At 35.3% G+C, this 19,619-nt stretch overlaps 2 protein-coding genes across 31 annotated transcripts in view; one reads left to right on the top strand and one right to left on the bottom strand.

The window, feature by feature from the left end:
* The window catches only part of LOC127509886 (gastrula zinc finger protein XlCGF7.1-like), a 115,628-nt gene that overhangs the window by 39,843 nt on the left and 56,166 nt on the right, over positions 1–19,619 (bottom strand). For 6 of the 30 annotated variants that reach the window (XM_051889105.1, XM_051889119.1, XM_051889117.1 and 3 more), the window contains one exon: positions 5,118–8,603. The exons of 12 other annotated variants lie outside the window; for them this stretch is intronic. In XM_051889105.1, coding sequence (XP_051745065.1) covers positions 7,108–8,603 — 1,496 coding nt within the window. In that variant the 3' untranslated portion in view covers positions 5,118–7,107. 12 more of the 30 variants (XM_051889122.1, XM_051889132.1, XM_051889128.1 and 9 more) reach the window with 11 other exon arrangements.
* LOC127509934 (zinc finger protein OZF-like) lies at positions 15,231–19,238 on the top strand. Its single transcript, XM_051889308.1, has 3 exons — positions 15,231–15,473; positions 17,521–18,925; positions 19,024–19,238. Exons 1-3 carry the CDS (start codon positions 15,416–15,418, stop codon positions 19,037–19,039), a joined length of 1,479 nt encoding a protein of 492 aa, XP_051745268.1. The 5' UTR covers positions 15,231–15,415; the 3' UTR covers positions 19,040–19,238.

Genomic DNA, 19,619 nt, shown 5'->3' on the forward strand with positions numbered 1-19,619 from the left:
TTCTGGAAAACCATAGAAGAAATTGGTCATGTGACCACATAATTTTGAAAAGCCATCCATTTTACTCATCCTCCAAACAAGAAAGACACATGGCATGAGAGGAAAGCACATTTTAGCTTTTTCTTTTAAAGTAAAATTTCTATGATCAAGGTTTTTTGATTGTAGTGTCTGAACAATTACAGATAAGTTTGAAAACATTTCACACGTTTTAGTGCTTTAGCAGGCTACACAATGAGTCTATACAGTTAGCTTGATGTTAGCTCTTAACTGCTGGATCATGCTAGTTTTTCAACCTTGTGGGTCCAGGGTGATTTGTGCCAAAGGGCCTGGGTTAAGTTGTGCCACCCCCACTTCAACATATTATTAATTTGTAATTACATTCTAGCAGTTAAACTATGTGTCATGCTTGATTTTAGACCAAAACCCATCATGCCACGCACTTATAAAACGCACTTTCTGAAGATGAAGAGCATGAAATGGTCCAATGTTGTGCAAAAGGCATGAAAACAACTAATATTGTGGGAAAACTGAATGGAGATTATCAAATTATCATAAGATTTGTGAGTGATTTAGAGCACAGAAGAACTCGGTCAGATAAAGGCTTATTAATAAAAAGTTCCTGTCAAAAAAATTAATTGCATTTACAAGGGCAGCTATAAAAAAAAGCCAGTGTTGAGCAGCAAACAGGTATTTTCATCTTCAGAAAGATCTTTCTTCCTCCCATATTGCATGAGAACTGAGACTTGCTTAATAAAGTGGAACAACCTCTAAGTAGGGTTTCCATAGATCTGGCAAATTATTTTGTCTGAGGTTGATACCAGTTATCTAAAAAGACATGGATAAATAAACAAACATTTTCTTAGAAAAACTAAAATCTGAATGTTTATTCTACTGAAATCTTACTGATATGTCACTTGCATAATAATTTGGAACACGGTGTATTCTTATATGTTACATAATTGACAGACAGCATTCTATGTATGTCAACAGGCATCTATAGCCAAAGCCTTTTTGCCTGAAATGGTTCACAAATATCATATATTGTGTATTTACATTTTTTGTTTTCCTGAAAACTACAAAATATGACTTATTCCAACAGTTTAATAGGGTGACAATATCTAAATAAACCTTAAATTAGTAATTTTGCATTGAATTTGTCTTGCTTTCATATAGCATTATAGTTCAAAACATTAACATGTTTGTTTTACTTCAGAAATGACTGGCACAATTTACCCCAACGTATTCTCCCCAAAGGCACAACTTACCCCGCATCAGGGGCGAGTTGTGCCACGAGACCACTTTTTCCCCAAAAGCTATATTTCTGAAACAATTTATTTCAGATCCAAAGTTATTGTTCTCAGGGATGCACCACATCCTGAAATATATGTACATTCTTAAGTTGAAGGCATTACTGCCATGGCCTCACTTTAAAGTCACTTTGAGTAAAAACTGGCACAACTCACCCCACTTTCCCCTACTCTTAAAAAAAAAAAGAGAGAGAGAAATATGAAAGTGAGTCCTGATGTAATAGCAGAAAGTAGACGACTGCTATAAAATATTACGATCATTCTGATGTGTTTTCATAAATTATTTGCATGAATGAGGGACATTTAACTTCAATTATCATTTTCAAAACATTTTAGGCACAAATATGAAGAATTATTAAGCATATTTGATGAATGACAATTATGTAACATTAATATTAATATACTGTATAGTAGTGCAATATTTAAAAAAAAAAAAATGTATCTCTATATTTGTTTGGATTTTTTTCAATAACGAGAATTAAACAATATTTTGCTGAGTTTTGTTCTGTACAGGCCTGTCATGGATACATGAATATGACACTAAAATGTAAGGATGCATTGTACCAAAACTGAATTCAAGATTCCTATCCTGTAATAAAACAATAAAATTCACTAACCTGATCTATTAATAAATTGTATTAATATAAATACTTCCGGTGCGACTGGTAAGATGGTTTCACTTCCACATCAATATAACAGAGAGGAAAGTTTCTCAAACCTCCCTTTACTGACCATTTGTTGAAAATCAAAATAATAAAATTCTGTACCCATTTCATAGTTTAACTATTTTACTTCAGAGCACTTAAGACTAACTAAATGTGCATATGTGTTTGAATCTTTCTATCATGAATGTTGTTCAGCATCATGAATGAATGAAGAATAAACACCAACCTCTTTGTTCTTCAGTATCTTCAGTGTGTTTCATTCTGCAGGGTTCTGGATCACTCATGTTCTCACTGTCCTCTTTAGTAAACTCAGTCTTTGCAGATTTCAGCTCTTCCTGATGCTCTGATGCTCGTCTGATGGGAATATTCCAGCATTTATTGGAGGATTGCTGTGGGAGGAGCTTCACTGATGATGTGCATGATATGGGTGGAGTTTTACTGATGATGTGATTATTGTGGGAGGAGCTTCATTGATGATGTGACTGCCATGTGGATGGAGCCGATTTGCCAAAAAGAAAAAGTTAATTTTATAATTGATAACAGAATATATAACGAAAATCCTTACAAATATAAATAATGGTAAGAAAAACAGCTGAAAGCATAAACACAAAAATAATACAAATAGTACTCTCAGTCTGTTGACACCAATGAAATGAGCTTTAAGTGTCAATTTACAGCAGATCTGAATACATCAGCATAATAAATGAGGTGAAAACAGGAACTATTGACATGAAATAAAGAGTGTTTTCAGCAGTTTCTCTGTTAATATTGATGATCCTCAGACTATCAACACTCATTCAACAAGACATTCAGATCATCTCACTTTATTCTAAGTGTTTGCTGTTAGAAACACATTTTTTTGAGTCAGGATATATGCTAAAAGCATATAAAACTGTTGTATCGAAAGATAATACAGCTATTTCTCACCATACCACATGAACAAAATATATTTAAAAAAATACAAAACTTAAAATATTCACAAAACCTTTAAAAATAAAGATCACCAAAGCGGTACAGGCTTAGACTAATGCTCCAAGTGCAAAGCGCTATTCACATCTATCAATATTATCAATTATGTATAGATTTAAGAAGTCTCACATTGATCATTATACCCAGATACACATAACGTTACGTCTGCAAGATGTCTGTTAAATTGTGCTTCATCTGGAAAGCAGCGATTCCCAACAATTCCCCTCACAGATCTCAAACTTTGACTTTTTTTAGTTGACATTCAATAACAATTCTCCAAACATCGAAGTACACACACACACACACACACACACACACACACACAATCGCTCAGGTCTGAATGAATTCAACATATTTTCCTCACATACTGCTGTTGTTTGTTTCAAAAGGAAGACGCCAGAAAACACGCACAAGTAGCGCTGTGCTCGATGAAAACAACACAGAAATGAGCCTGTAAAATGTCGCTTAAACAAACTGTATAAAGTGTGTTTGATAGTTGTGTAAATATGAGAAATACCGTGAACTGCTCAACTCACCTCAGAAGACTCGACGCTGAAACTGACTGACTGAGGGAAGGCGCGAGCGGTGACGTCATCGGCCGCCAACGGCAGATGATCAAAGACGCGCCAAAAGGTAAACAGATTTTGATATTGAAATATTTTGTACATTTTGTGGTTTACATGCTGAAACATTATACCATTTATTTTGGAGTTGTCCTCATTTAGTTTGTTTTTGGTCAGATTTGGGTCACATCGCTTTGAATTGTGCTTTAAAAATGTTTTATTTGTTTTGTTTTTTCTCCTGTAACAAATGTTATCATAAAGAATATTATTTAATAAATCTGCTGCTTCTTGTGGCTAAATTTAGCATTCATAAATGTAAATTTGGGGGAAATAAGCCTTGTGTTTCTATTTGTAAACATGTTCATATTATTTAACTTTTATTTCTATCTTTTAAATTTATCACTGGCTTATTTTATTTATATATTTTTTCTTGATTGATTGATTGGTTGTTTATTCAAAACCCCCTGAATGTAATTATAATTATTTAAAACAATAATAAAAAAGATGCGCCAAATACTGTTCACAATCACAAAAACATTAAAATAATCACACAAAAATAACAAGAATTACACACCGCTTATCTGTCCCAGCAGCTCTCTTTCTGATGGTTGTTGTGTAAAGCAGTGGTAAGATTGAGACTAGATCATTTTAGTTTATTAAAAAAAGAAAAGAAAAAACATGTTGTTTAGAGTTCATTGCTCTTCATGGTGTGAATGAACATCAAACTGACTAGAACAAACACTTTGAAATACAGTGGCAAGAAAAAGTATGTGAACCACTTGCAGAATCTGTGAATAATTTTTATAAAATAAAAGGGATCATACAAAAAAAAAAAAAAAAAAAACTTTTGTTGTTTTTCATTTATTACTGCCCTTTGGAAGCAACAGAAGATACTTGTTTCCCGTAAGAAAACTTACGTACAATTCAGACATTCAAAAGTTTTCACCCTGCCAACTCTTAATGCTTCACATACTTTTGAACTGGGTCAGTTTAATAAATTCAGCTATTTTTTGTTTTGTCTCATGGACTAAATATAATCATATTTTATATAAAATATCTTATTCAGCACAGTACTAAATAAAAAATAACATGCATTTTGAATGGTCTCTTATTTTGTTAAAATTATTCACATTTTCACAGATTCTGCAAGTGGTTCACATACTTTTTCTTACAACTGTATATGATACTGGATATCAAGGGTGAAACTGTTAATAATGTAGACAGACAACAATGTCATTCAATGTCAGTCATGTGCGTGGTGAAATATGATTTATTAGGCATTTTAAAAAACAAAATTTAAAAAAAAAACGCAGGCCCAGTTTCACAGACTTAAGCTTTAGTTCAATTAGGATATTTAAGTAGCTTTTATAAACGTACACAAAATAACATTACTGGTGTGCATCTTGAGACAAAACAATGGTTCTAACATATATTAAGTTACTTTCAGTTAAAACAGCTCAAACATGCAATTTAGTCTAGGAGTAGCTTATAACTTGTCTGTGAAACCAGGTGATTAAGCTCAAAAAGCAAATACCTTTCAGAACTAAAATTATGAAATTATTCCTGGTTGAAGCAGAATCAGCAGGAAATAAAAATGGACAACAACATGTTGATAAAATGAGTAGTCTAATGTGTTTAATCAATCATTACATTAAGCAAATACAAGTAAACATGAAAGCAAATGAGACAGATCTCTCTTACGGACTTCAGAGCCAAATCTCAAGAGAAAAAGAGAAGAAACATGTCCAGTTTCAAAGATACATGAAAGTATATCTTGCATTTGCATGGAAGAGTAGAAGTGAAAGAGAAACTAGATGATGTTCTAATGAAAAACATTGAAGAACCAGTTAAAGATTACTGATTCAGATTCACGTCTCTCTTAAAAGTATTATGGCCTCTACTTCAGCAAACTATTACTTTCCTTCATAAAAAAAGAGAACGGAGTGATACAAATTCATTAAGAAAATTAACACAAACTCCTGAAGATGAACTTTGACGACTTTGGATGATGTTGACTCTATTGTAATTGCTCGGTCAATTATTCTTCTACTCTGAAATGAATTGCATTTTTGAGGTCCTAATTATGCTCAAAAACTCATGAAACTTTGCATACTCATCAGAAGTGGGGGAAAATTGATATGGGTTTCAGAATTAGGTGTGGCAAAATGGCTCGATGGCACCACCTACAAAATTTCGAAGTTTCACATACAGGTATGAAATTCGGTACACAGGTAACAGCCTACAAAAAAGTCCATGGGAGCAAAATCTGAAAACACAACAGGAAGCGAGATATTTTTGCAGTTTTTGCCATTTCCAGACGTTGTACTTAAACTCCTCCTAGAGATTTTATCAGATCAACATCATATTTGGTCAGCCTAATCTAAAGGCTTTTGCGACGTTAAATTGTGAAGATCTTGAGTTTTTTGCTGAAGCGCGTGTTTGTGGCGGCCTGACAAAATTTGATGTTTTGCCATGAAACAGGAAGTTGTAAGTCAGGCATACATAGTTATAGTGCCACCTGCTGGCAGCAGGAAGTGTGGCACATTAAAAAAACTTTGCCATATTTCTCCTATATTTACATATTTAAATGCATGTCGCCCACTGTTCACTATTTTCCTAAGGCCTCCGGGTGGTGGTGGTCCCGGGTGCGAGGGCCCTTTCAATGCTGCTTGCAGCTTTGATTTGTTGAATTCTTAGACTGCTAAATACAGTTTTCAACAAAGACAAATTCAAAACACCAAATTCAATTTTCTAAAATTCAAAACGCAGAAATTTAGAACGTACTAAAAGTAGGTCAGAGGTCCATTCCCGGTCCCAAAGGGAAGAGTAGAGGTTTTCGTAAAAGTCGAACATCCCATTTTGGCCAATTACAGAGCAGCAATAATTCTCAGCAGGCGAGACTTTCTGGTGGTCTCTGCTAGACCTATTTGTTTTAGTATAATGTATATTTAGTATGGAAGTGATTAGTATGCATAACCGTTACACATAACTCTATAATCCACAATCAATATTGCTCTCTTGCTCAACAAAGAGGCTATTTCTTCCACTAAAATCTGAGAGGATTCCCCTTCTGCTGATTTTTATGGATAAAACTGGGTAATGAGTTAGCATGTGTGCTAACTCGCTGCTGCTCTCGCTAACTTGTGACATGGTGGCGCCATCTAGCAGCAGAGCTGGGGACTGCAGCTCTGATATAGAAAGTTTAGGTTTTTTTTGTGCTCTCTGCCCTTGGGGCATTGGGGGAACTGGTGTTAACTTCACAAAGGAACTGATCATGAGAAATTTTCTTGTGAACAGTTCCTCCCTCTCTTGTTTGGAGGGGGAGAAAATGATTCTCTCTTTGAGAGAGGAAACAACAGATACTTCATGAATGCTGTTGCTCTTTTATCCTGAACATAAAGACAAATTAGGTCAAATTAGTGCCTGCCGTTTCTTCCTTCCCTGAGGGTTTTCTGGCTGGCTTCTATAGCTACAGCCACTGCGAATTCCCCTCAGCTGAGCTGACTGATACCAATCAAACAAAAAAATGTCCTGATGCTCATCGTGGCTGTAAGGAAATTGCTTTGTTGCTCAACACATAAAGACGACCTACTTGTGGTCATCTCACACTGTGGTGATGCAGTTTCCCCGCTGCATGGATCTCTTGTGTATCTTCAGGTGACTTTTAAAAGCAAAACTTGTTCCACACTGATCACACGTGTGCGGCTTCTCTCTGCTGTGTGTCCTCTCATGTTTTTTCAGAGTTGATGGCTGACTGAATCTCTTGTCACAGTTTGAACACTTGTAAGGTTTTTCTCCAGTGTGGATCCTCATGTGTAACTCCAGGTAGCGTTTAACAGCGAAACTCGTTCCACACTGAACACATGTGTGCGGCTTCTCTGTGCTGTGGGTCATCTCATGCGTTTTCAGTTGTTCTGACTGACTGAATCTCTTGTCACAGTGTGAACACTTGTAAGGTTTTTCTCCAGTGTGGATCCTCTCGTGTTTTTTCAGATTTGCTGACTGACTGAATCTCTTGTCACAGTATGAACACTTGTAAGGTTTTTCTCCAGTGTGGATCCTCATGTGTACCTTCAGTTGAGCATTAATAGCAAAACTCTTTCCGCACTGATCACACGTGTGCGGCTTCTCTCTGCTGTGGATCTTCTGATGTTTTTTCAGATTAGATGGCTGACTGAATCTCTTGTCACAGTGTGAACACTTGTAAGGTTTTTCTCCAGTGTGAATTCTCTGGTGCCGTTTTAAAACACTCACTGAAATAAAAGTCTTCCCACATTCAAAGCACACATGATCTCTTACACTAGTGTGAATTTTCTCATGTACATGTAAATATGGCCGCCATGAAAAACTCTTCCCACACACAGAACATGAATATGGCTTCTCCTTCATATGAACTGTCAGGTGTGTCTTTAGGGCTGATGCCCAAAGAAACGTTTTGCCACACTGATCACAAGTGAACGGCTTCTCTCCAGTGTGTATATTCTTGTGCTCTTTAAGGTGTGCTAATTGTGTGAAACTCTTCCCGCATTGATCACATATGAACGGTCTTTCTCCAGTGTGGATCCTCATGTGAACTTTAAGATTTTCTTTGTATGAGAATCTCTTTCCACACTGAGTGCATGTGAACGGCTTCTCTCCCGTATGAACTCTCATGTGAATCTCTAGATGTTGTTTGTTTGAGAATCTCTTTTCACACCAATTACAAGTGAACAGCTTCTCTCCAGTGTGAACTGTCATGTGAACTTTAAGACTTTCTTTGTATGGAAACCTCTTCCCACACTGATCACATGTGAACGGCTTCTCTCCAGTGTGCACTCTCATGTGTTTCGTAAGGTGAGATGACCGCATGAAACTCTTCCCACATTGATGGCATACATATGGGTTATCTCCGGTATGAACTCTCATGTGATTCTCAAAATTTTGTTTATATACAAATCTCTTTCCACAGTGAGTGCAAGTGAAATATTTCTTGGTTCTTCTTTTCTTTAAAAATGTGTTTCTAGTCTTTAAGCGACTCAAAGGTTTTTCTCCAGGTTTGATATGAAGTTTATCCTCTATTTCAATCAGTTCTTTACTCTCCTCACTATCTTCCATCAGGTCTGAAATGAAAGAGAAGAAGAAGAAGGAAGTCATATACACTTAGGATGTCTTGAGAGCGAGTAAAGCTTGGGGTAATTTTTATTTTAAAGTGAACTAATCTTTTAAAGACAGCTTATCACAGCGGCCCAAAGAGGGCAGATCACTGTCTAGACCAGTGTTCCCCAGCTCTGTTCCTGGAGGCACACCAACAGTCCACATTTTGGATGTGTCCCTCATCTGACCTCTTTATTTTCAATCTTGGAGTCTCTACTGATGAGCTTGATGAGTTGATTCAGGTATGTCTGATTAGGAAGAGTTGGAAAATGTGTAGTGTTGGTGTGCCTCAGGTAGGGATGGGCATTTTTCCAAAATATTGTATTCGAATATTCGTTTATTTAAATTACGTTAAATGAGAAAGACGTTATTTTTTTTATATTCATCAAGATTTTGTAACCATTTCTGAACAAGCTTACAATTAGGTAATATACACAACAAGCTTAAATTATATATTAAGGTTTTATTTTAATTGAAAGCATTAAATATATGCAAACAAAAAATATAAGGAACAAAAGCATTTAAGCTCAAGCAGCGCAAACAGGAAAAACACTAATAAAGCAGACAGCGCTATTGTTTCACATGTTCATGTTGAGAAAAACAATAATATCCACATGCTCGGGTGAGAAAACGAGCTGCAGACGTTGCAGAGACACAAAGATAACGATAATATAACGGTGTGCTAAGCTAAGTTTCTAACAGCAGCACTTTGTTTTTTTTGTTAGTAAATATATCTCCGTTGACGAAACTTAAAGTAAGCATATGTCTCAAAATCATTTTGCTATCAGATAAGTTATCTTCTTGGCTCACTCGGGGAGAACTTACAGCTGCGCTTATCTGTCGTGAATGTAGTGATGGACAGCTGTCTTTCCTCATTCGACGGGTGTTTAGATTTCATGTGCTTTCTCAATATGGTGTTGATATTATGATAACTCAGTTTCATTCATTTGATCAAAAGTAATTCAATTGTGCAAGATCATTTTCATCCAAGTAAATCCAAACTTTGTGAGGCAGGCGACAACATTTTGAGACCATCAAATAAAATAAACTTGTTAAACACGCTCCACAGTGCCACCTGGTGCATTTAGTTATAACTGCGAGTTTTAATGCTTGGGATTTATCATGGATTCACTGCATTTACGGCCAGCAAAGCAACATAGTAAAATTCGAATAGTTTTTTTATTTTTCGATTATTAATTACAGATCGAATATTCCGACTATTTGTGCACACCCCTAGCCTCCAGGAACAGGGTTGGAAAACACCGGTCAAGACGGAGCTCAAGTGAGCAGAAGCCTTAGCAAGAACAACTTTCAGGATGAGAAGAGACCAAGCCAAACTCAACCTTACAGATTGAGCTTATCATAGTGGCCCACAAAGAGCCAAAAAACTTGATATGACTGTCCACACAGAGCCACGCCCTCCATCCCAATGTCCATAATAACCATCCAAAATTAAAATAACTGTCTCAAAGCATAGTATGTTGAAAAGAATATGCCAAATGTCCCCAAATGGTCCACTATTCAATTAAATTCACATTTATTTGTATAGCGCCTTTCACAATACATATTCTTTCAAGGCAGCTTTTCAGAAAATGCATGTCAACATTACAATTTAGAGTAATCTGTTATCAGAGGTGACTGTGTCCAAATTATGCAATTTCAGAAATGTACATACACAATTCGTGCAGTTAGATAGAGCCTGAAGGCCAGCCAATGACATTGTTGAGTTTGAATCACATGCTTCAGACACCGGTCACGCTGCAGGTGTTCCTCATAGTGTCCATGAGAGGATGCAGTACGAGTTCCCATTCACAAGGGAACTTCTATTATTTATGAGATTTATTATTTAGTAACTATAAATCTGGTTTGCTCAAGTTTCTCAAACCTTGCTTTACTAACCATTTGTTGAAAACAGACAAAAACCTTTGTACCAATATCATAGTGTTGTTGCTTAACACTTTAAGACCGGATGGAGCGCCCGCACTCCCGTTTGTGTGTCTCTCTTTAAGAGCCAATAAAAACTGAACCCATATAGGTAGCACGAAAATTCTTTTTGCATTCAAAACCAGAGACTTTACACGTTTAGATTAAGACCTCCAACGTGCTTCTGTTGCGTTGTTTTCACCCTCTAATAAGTTTGAGTAATATGTGTTTACAACAAAACCAGCACAGCCACTAACTGAATACAAATATGTAGATTTCACGTGCTCATAACTTCATGAAAAATGCACTGATCATTAAAGCAGATTCTCACGATTAAAATGAACCCAAAATCATATATATTGCGTTGATCACAAGATATTACTCACGGAATGATTTAACATACTTGGCTAAAAACATGTCTCTCATCTTTCCGAGATGCAGTGTGTATCCAATGTTCCCGGACCCATCCTATGTTCGTTTTCCAACGTGGAATAACACAAAATAGGTATCATCTTAAAGCTTAGAATATCATCTTTTTAATGCATCTAACCATTTTGAAGAACTCCTAACGAATGCTGAGAAGTGCCTCTAAACCTGAGTTTACCGCCTGTGGGCGCCACCTGGCTGCGAAAACATTAATCATTTATTCAACTATACTTTATGCTATCACTACAAAATTTGGACCAGATGCAGCTGACATGTAGGAGAGCATCACCAAAAAAGAATTTTTCTCCAATCTTATTGCCTTCCTAAGTTATTCCATGTCAAATAAAATAAAATTATATAAAAAATATAATTTTATAAATAAAATTATTAAAAAATATATATATATTTTTTTTGTCTTTTATCAATAGTTTCTCAGCATGAACTTTTCCAAATGTAATGTAATTTTTTTTTCTAAAACTTTAATAAGTGTTCTATCAAATGATACCTACCTTCTGACTCTTCTTGCTACAGTTTTGGAGTTATGAGTCTTTACTTTTGTGTGTGTCGCTCAGAAAAAAAAAAATCTAAAAAAGCCTTCAGGTCTTAAAGGGTTAAATCTTTCTAACAATGAATGTTGTTCAGCATCAGGAATGAATGAAGAATAAACACCAACCTCTTTGTTCTTCAGTATCTTCAGTGTGTTTCATTCTGCAGGGTTCTGGATCACTCATGTTCTCACTGTCCTCTTTAATAAACTCAGTCTTTGCAGGTTTCAGCTCTTCCTGATGCTCTGATGCTTGTCTTTACTTGTAGGCTGATGGAAATGTTGCAACATTTCTTGCTGAATTACTGTGGCAGGAGCTGATGTGCTAAAATAAAAATATATATATATCAGTTCCTGAATTTGTTTTTATACTAAATGTCACATCTAAGCATTTATGTCTGTCTATTGTAAAGTAACTGATGTGAATGCATAACTTCACTCTCCTGCTTCTTCGCTAAAATATAGGCAGATATCTAGAAATAAAAAAGAATATAAACATTGTTATGAAATTCCATCCAAATATAAACCCTGGTCAGAAAAAAACAGTTGAAAGCATGAACACAGAAAAAAACACTCATATTTATAAGTACCAAATTCAGTCTGTTGACACCAATGAAATGAGCTTTAAGTGTCAATTTACAGCAGATCTGAAGACATCAGCATAATAAATGAGGTGAAAACAGGAACTATTGACATGAAATAAAGAGTGTTTTCAGCAGTTTCTCTGTTAATATTGATGATCCTCAGACTATCAACACTCATTCAACAAGACATTCAGATCATCAGCAAAGTTTCCTTTTAGAAACAGATTATTGGAGTCATGATATTTGCTAATAGCCTATAAAACTGCTCTACCGAAAGGCAATAATTTTATTTCTCACAATATGACACTAACTCATCTTCATTAACCGCTACATCTAAATAACAGTCATATACTTTGATTTAGTTAATTTACTACATTCATTGCACTAATGCTTAGATCTGACAATGATAATAAAAACCTCATTATAAACTCAAAGTGAAGTATTTAGCAGTATCTGTTCCAGTGTATTTTAACAACGTGAATTTTTTATTTGCTAAAGATGAAATAAAATGGCAACAGCAGCAACGGATCGATTCCCCTCAATTCCCCTCACAGATCTCAAACATCGACTTTTGACTTGACATTCAGTAACAGTTCTCACTCCAAACATTGAAACAACCACACAAATCAGAAATGAATTCAACATATTTTCCTCACATCCTCGCTGCTCCTCCACTACATGTTTATTTCAGTAGGAAGACGCCAGAAAAGACGCAAAAGTAGCAATACAGAATAAGCCTGTAAATTGTCGCTTAAACAAACTAAAGTGTGTTTGATGCTTGTGTAAATATGTGAAAAACCGAGAACTGCTCCACTCACCGGCTCTTCTTCTTCTTCTTAATTTGGCAGCTTGTACTCTCACATAGAGCATTAGTGCCATCTACTGGGGTTTATGGATTCAGAGACTCATTTTACTCCTCAATCAGGACTCGATGGCGCTGTATTCCTTGCGCATTTCTCTAGGAGGAACGAGAGAGAACCCAAACACACAAATATTATGTGTATAAGCGGTTATCAGCTGATAACCAATGAGCCAGAAGCGCTGTGATCACGTGAATGTAGTTTCATTTTCACTTTAGGCTCATTCGTGTTTCCTGAAGTCACACGATCCGATAACTGAAACAACATGAAAGTGAAATATTAAACATTTGGTATATGTCTGAAATAAAAAGCAAAATAAAAGAGGAACTATTTTAATCTTACTGAAAATATCATCATAGCAACAGCATCAGACCTCTTCTCTTGATTTGCACATGCAGCTGTAAACGCACAGTGACTTTTCATTTTATTAGAAGCAACAATTTCCAAATTTACAGAAAGTTTTTTGCTTTTAAAAACACAATCATGATATTTTACTTGAACCACAGAAGATCCAAATAAATAGCAACATGTTTAAGAACAGAACAGCTCATGTCAAAACAAACACATGATTCTGTACCTCATCAACATCGAGCCTGCATAAAATTCATCCGTTACTTTAGACAAACCGAAATATTTTGTCAAAGACATCTGGCATTTTTAGCAATTAGACATAAGCTCTTTTTTAACTAAGAGCACACAGACACATCGCTCAATTAAAACTAGACAAACGGTTATGCAAAGAGTACGAATACAATATACAGACTAAGCAAAGGGGTATGTGAAAAACACAATCATCCATACATCATCTTAAACAGAATTACTAACCAGTGTGACTTTATTTCTGTCAGACATCTGCAGCTAGTGGCATAATTTGGTTTTTCGAATGAATTAGTGGATTTTATTAAAATGTCTTCATTAAGTTGTCTGTTTTTGTGTTCATTTTAAACAGCAAATATACCAATACTCAAAACACAAGTACTGATAGATGTCTTTAGTACCTTTCTGAACCTTGACAGTGTTAAATTACTGTCTATGGAGGAGTCCTTTTGATTTAATCAAAAATATCTTAATTTGTGTTCCGAAAATGAGTTACAGAAATTTCATTTTTGGGTAAACTAACCCTTTAATTACCAACCCTTGTGTTGTTCCACACCCATAAGCTCTTTGTTCATCTTCGGAAACACAAATTAGCAGTCAGATTAGACCAAACATGTTAGAAGACACTAGTAGATCAATAGTATGTAGTGAAGAAGCATGTGTGTCCTGTGAAGAAAACGGCACAGATTAGAGGTGTAAGAGACACAACAGTCCTCAATCAGCATAATGACAATTCCCTCATCTGATTCAGAGCATTAGCATACTGTGATGATGATGAAGGCCATTTATTTAATTCACATGAATACTTTTAAAGGGATAATTGCTGCACTTGGCCAGTTCTACCCATATTTCATGTCAATAGTTCCTGTTTTCACCTCATTTATTATGCTGATGCCTTCAGATCTGCTGTAAATTGACACTTAAAGCTCATTTCATTGGTGTTAAATGGCTGTGGGTGTTTTTTGGTTTCAAATGTACGTGTTTTCACTGTTATACACAATGGGGCTCAATTATACATCTCCTGAATGAGTGCAGAATCTCCCAATTAAAAACAAATTCAGATGTGGAAGACACAGAAACGAGCAATCTCTAAGCAGATGCATATGAAAATTAATATGATCATCAACATAAAACAACTTCTAAATAAAAACTACCTAATATTTCCAAGGGAAATGTTGATCCAGGAAGTGGTATAAGTTTCTGCAAGCTTTGGGGGTGGAAGTGATATACTGCATATATGCTTTGATCATCATGCTTAATCTGATCCAGACGCAGTCTTTGATAACAGCTCGATTTTCGCTCAAAATTTAGCTTTTTTATGAAACTTAAGCTACCTACATTCAAGTGTTAATAAAAATGGATACTTGAAAGTAGAATAAAGATATTTGTTTGAAAGCAGAGGCTCTGTTCTTTATTTTGATGTATTGCATGTTCAGATATTAATGCAACAACATATCCTGAGCGCCATGAAAATTCAGTGAAAATGATCAAAAACGCTGGTGGAAAAAGAGTAGGATAATGTCCTGCAGGCTAGCCATAAAATTAATGTGTGAATTAGCATCAGTTACTTTATGACAGACAGATACACATAAATGCTTAGATGTGACATTTATTATAAAAACAAACCCAGTAACTGATATATTTTTGATTTTGGCAGATCAGCTCCTCCCACACTGGAATTCATCCTCAGTGAAGCTCCTCCCACAGCAATCACATCATCAGTGAGGCTCCTCCCACAGCAGTTCTCCAATAAATGCTGGGATATTCCCATCAGACGAGCATCAGAGCATCAGGAAGAGCTGAAACCTGCAAAGACTGAGTTTATTAAAGAGGACAGTGAGAACATGAGTGATCCAGAGCCCTGCAGAATGAAACACACTGAAGATACTGAAGAACAAAGAGGTTGGTGTTTATTCTTCATTCATTCATGATGCTGAACAACATTCATGATAGAAAGATTCAAACACTTCTGCACATTTGGTTAAACAGCAAAGCAAGGTTTGAGAAATGTTCATAGTAATTGTCAACATCAGGTTTTATTTACATTTATTTTATATCTGCTTAACAATATTCAACAATGTTACCGACAGCCATGTTTCAAAAATAGTTTACATCAGTATTTTTTTAAGGAATAAACAGAAAACATCAAACTGTATCAAGTACATGAAGTTCCAAAATGGCTGTCAGGGTTGTAAGCATACATTAAGCAAAATCTGATTTATAGTTACTGGAGAAAAATTTTATTTTTTGTAAATTTAATTTAAGTTAGTCATAGTTGTCGAGATTATTCTTCTTACAGTAACTTTGGTAACAGGGTTGATGAATGTGATCAACACTGTACAGTTTGTGTAAAATCTGAGACAATGGATTGAGATTATTTTCTTGTCTTCTCATGTAGAAAGAGCCCAAATGATGTCACTTCCTCTGTGTCATAATTTTAAGAAATTCTCTGTTTTAAAAGGAGGAAAATTCAAAAGTCAGGTGTAACAGGGTTGAGGAGTTAAGTAATGTTAATAAAAATTGTCCATTTAACAATAGTTAAAGTAGCGTCTTTTTTCTTTCTTTCTTTCTTTTTTTTTCAAACATGTAACAAATAATAATCATTCCAAAATGCTTTACTGCAAAAAATTGCTTGAGTTTGTTTCCAGTGTTCCACATTTATAGGCATATGAATGTATGTGAAAGAAAAAAAAATTGACCAGCCCTTAATAATTAAAAAGTTTGCTAACACTTTTCCATGCTTATGATGAATTATAGCCTCGTTTATACTTACTTTCAAGAAAGTATTACTATTTTATCGATATATTTAAAGATGCATTTTAATCCTATAGTGAATTATAAGAACAGTTATAGTTACATTTATATTAATTTTATAATTATGTATAAGCCATGGATTTGCTTTTTCAATGCTCATGCTCATAATCCATTATACACTGATATATGAATGTATCTAAAATAGTTCAAGAGACACTTGTTTGCTGTGCCAGTTAGTTGTTCATTATGTCTTTAATGGCTAATGTTTGCATTAGAGGTAGAGATGAATGGTAATTTTGATTTGTTAAAATCTCTATCTCAGCCATATGCATGATATTGCTTATAGCAGTTTGAAATTATACTTTAAAAATATTGTTGCAGTGTTTTGCTAGTATGTAACGTTAAAAAAGATATATATGTTAAAGATTTCTGCATTTCTTTAATTATTTTATTACAGAAATTGTTGTTCATTTGTTGCATTCACAAGTAATCAACTTAAAATGTATAATGAGCACATCTTCATGATTTCTAAACATTTGTTTTTAGGAAAATTGCATCCTGTTTTTACTTAAAGCCATCAATGATACATTTATAGAGATTTGTAACTATTATTACTCACAATAAGTAACTATAATATAATAACATTATAGCAATGCAGGTTGCATCTTTATAAGTACATTCATGGAACCATATGACTGACTAATTAATACTTATAAATCAATGTATAATAAATTATGAGCACGAGAATTGAAAAAGCAAATGCATGACTTATAAGTAACAATAAAAATAATATAAATATAATTATAACTGTTCTTATAATGCAGTATAGGTCCTAATGAGTCTTTATAAATATGTTTATAAGGTCTTCATAGAAAGTGTTACCAACAGATTTAGTAAAATAAATATCAATCTAAAAGTTGATGTCAAAATATGATAGTAATATATTTAATAGTTCTCGCTACAGAAACTTGAGATTTGTCTGTAATGTTTTAAATATAATAACCGGAAGATCAATGTACCTCATTCATGGAAAGTTTCAGGGACGTATAATTAATTTATAAAAAGGCATCAAAGTGATTATTACATTTTATATCAGTTATCTGCTTTGTTACCTGAGAGTTCACTTTTATGTCTTTTCACTTTAAATTCTTTGTTTTTGAATGTTCTGAAAATGAAGTTTATTCTTTGATTTCAGACCTGATGGAAGAGAGCGAGGAGAGTGAAGAACTGAGTGAAGTGGAGGAGAAACATCATGACAAACCTGGAGAAAAACCTTTGAGTCGCTCAAAGACTAAAAAGACATTTTTAAAGAAAAGAAGAGCCAAGAAATCAACCTGCACTCAGTGTGGAAAGAGTTTCACATGCAAACATAGTCTTGATGTTCACATGAGAGTTCATACAGGAGAGAGACCGTTCACGTGTGATCAATGTGGGAAGAGTTTCACAACCAAACAATGTCTTGATGTTCACATGAGAGTTCATACTGGAGAGAAGCCATTCACTTGTGATCAGTGTGGAAAGAGTTTCACGAACAAACGTAATCTTGAGCTTCACATGAAAATCCACACCGGAGAGAAGCCATTCACATGTGATCAGTGTGGAAAGAGTTTCATATACAAAGAAAGTCTTAAGATTCACATTAGAGTTCACACCGGAGAGAGACTGTTCATATGTAATGAATGCGACAAAAGATTTCTTCAGGCATCAGACCTAAAAAAACACTTGACAGTTCATAGGAAGGAGAAGCCATATTCATGTTCTGTGTGTGGAAAGAGTTTTTCACGGTGGTCATATTTACAAGCACATCAGAAAATTCATGCTAGTGTGAGAGCTTATATGTGCTTTGAGTGTGAGAAGACTTTTATTAATGTGAAACATTTAAAACAGCACCAGAGAATTCACACTGGAGAAAAACCTTACAAGTGTTCACACTGTGACAAGAGATTCAGTCAAACAACAAATCTAAAAGCACATGAGAGGATTCACACTGGAGAGAAGCCGCACACGTGTAATCAGTGCGGGAAGAGTTTCACTGTTAAAAGTCACCTGAAGCGACACTTGAGGATCCACAATGGAGAAAAACCTTACAAGTGTTCATACTGTGACAAGAGATTCAGTCAGTCAGGAATACTGAAAACACATGAGGGGATCCACAGTGGAGAAAAACCTTACAAGTGTTCACACTGTGATAAGAGATTCAGTCAGTTAGCAAATCTGAAACCACATGAGAGGATCCACACTGGAGAGAAGCCGCACACATGTGATCAGTGTGGAAAGAGTTTCACTGTTAAAAGTCACCTGAAGCGACACATGAGGATCCACACTGGAGAAAAACCTTACAAGTGTTCATACTGTGACAAGAGATTCAGTCAGTCAGAACATCTGAAAACACATGAGGGGATCCACACTGAAGAAAAACCTTACTGTGACAAGAGATTCAGTCGGTCAGCAACTCTGAAAACACATGAGAGGATCCACAGTAAAGAGAAGCCGCACACGTGTGATCAGTGTGAGAAGAGTTTCTCTTGTAAAAGTCACCTGAAGCGACACATGAAGATCCATGAAGTGGAGAAACCACGTCAATACAGTCTGAGATCACGGTGAGTAGTTCATCTGTATGAGCTGAGCAACAAACATTTCTGCCGATGATGGAGTTTCCAGTGGCCCTTTTCTCATACTGTTCCTGTTTTTCCTGCAGCATCAGCCTGATCTGATCTTTCCTCTCAGGAACCTGATGAATTTGGATCTTCAGCTGGAGACTCTCCTGAAACTACAACAGAACAATCAAATCACTGTTAAAACACACTGTATGGATTCTTCCCTTAAGATTAGTGTGACAAACTAATGGCTTACACTTAACAAACTGCCATATATTTCTATTGTTAATGTAATTTACAACATAAACAACAATAAAACAACCTTGACAATATTGTTTTTGCTGTCACTCCTCTTAATTTGTTCTGTTGGGGATGAACAGTTTAGGACCCTCGACCAGATATGTTGAATGAAAGACCAGGAGTCAGAAGTGCAATTAATTGAAGAATTTACTGAAGAATAGTTTGCAGTTTCATCATTTCTTTAATCTTTTTAAACACAAAGGAGCAACTGAGTCTAATGTGCTGGAAAAGACAGAGGCAATAGTTTCTGTTGCAACATTGAGGTCTTCTAAGCTATCTGGTATGCTGAGGAGATGAAACTGATCAGTTAGATTATTTATAAAGCAATCTTTAGTGGTAGAAGTGATAGTTCTACTATATTTGTAGCCGGGAGTCAGCTTTGCAGCCTTGGCTAAAT

The sequence above is a fragment of the Ctenopharyngodon idella genome, chromosome 3 (genome assembly GCF_019924925.1).
Source record: "Ctenopharyngodon idella isolate HZGC_01 chromosome 3, HZGC01, whole genome shotgun sequence".
Taxonomy (NCBI): domain Eukaryota; kingdom Metazoa; phylum Chordata; class Actinopteri; order Cypriniformes; family Xenocyprididae; genus Ctenopharyngodon; species Ctenopharyngodon idella.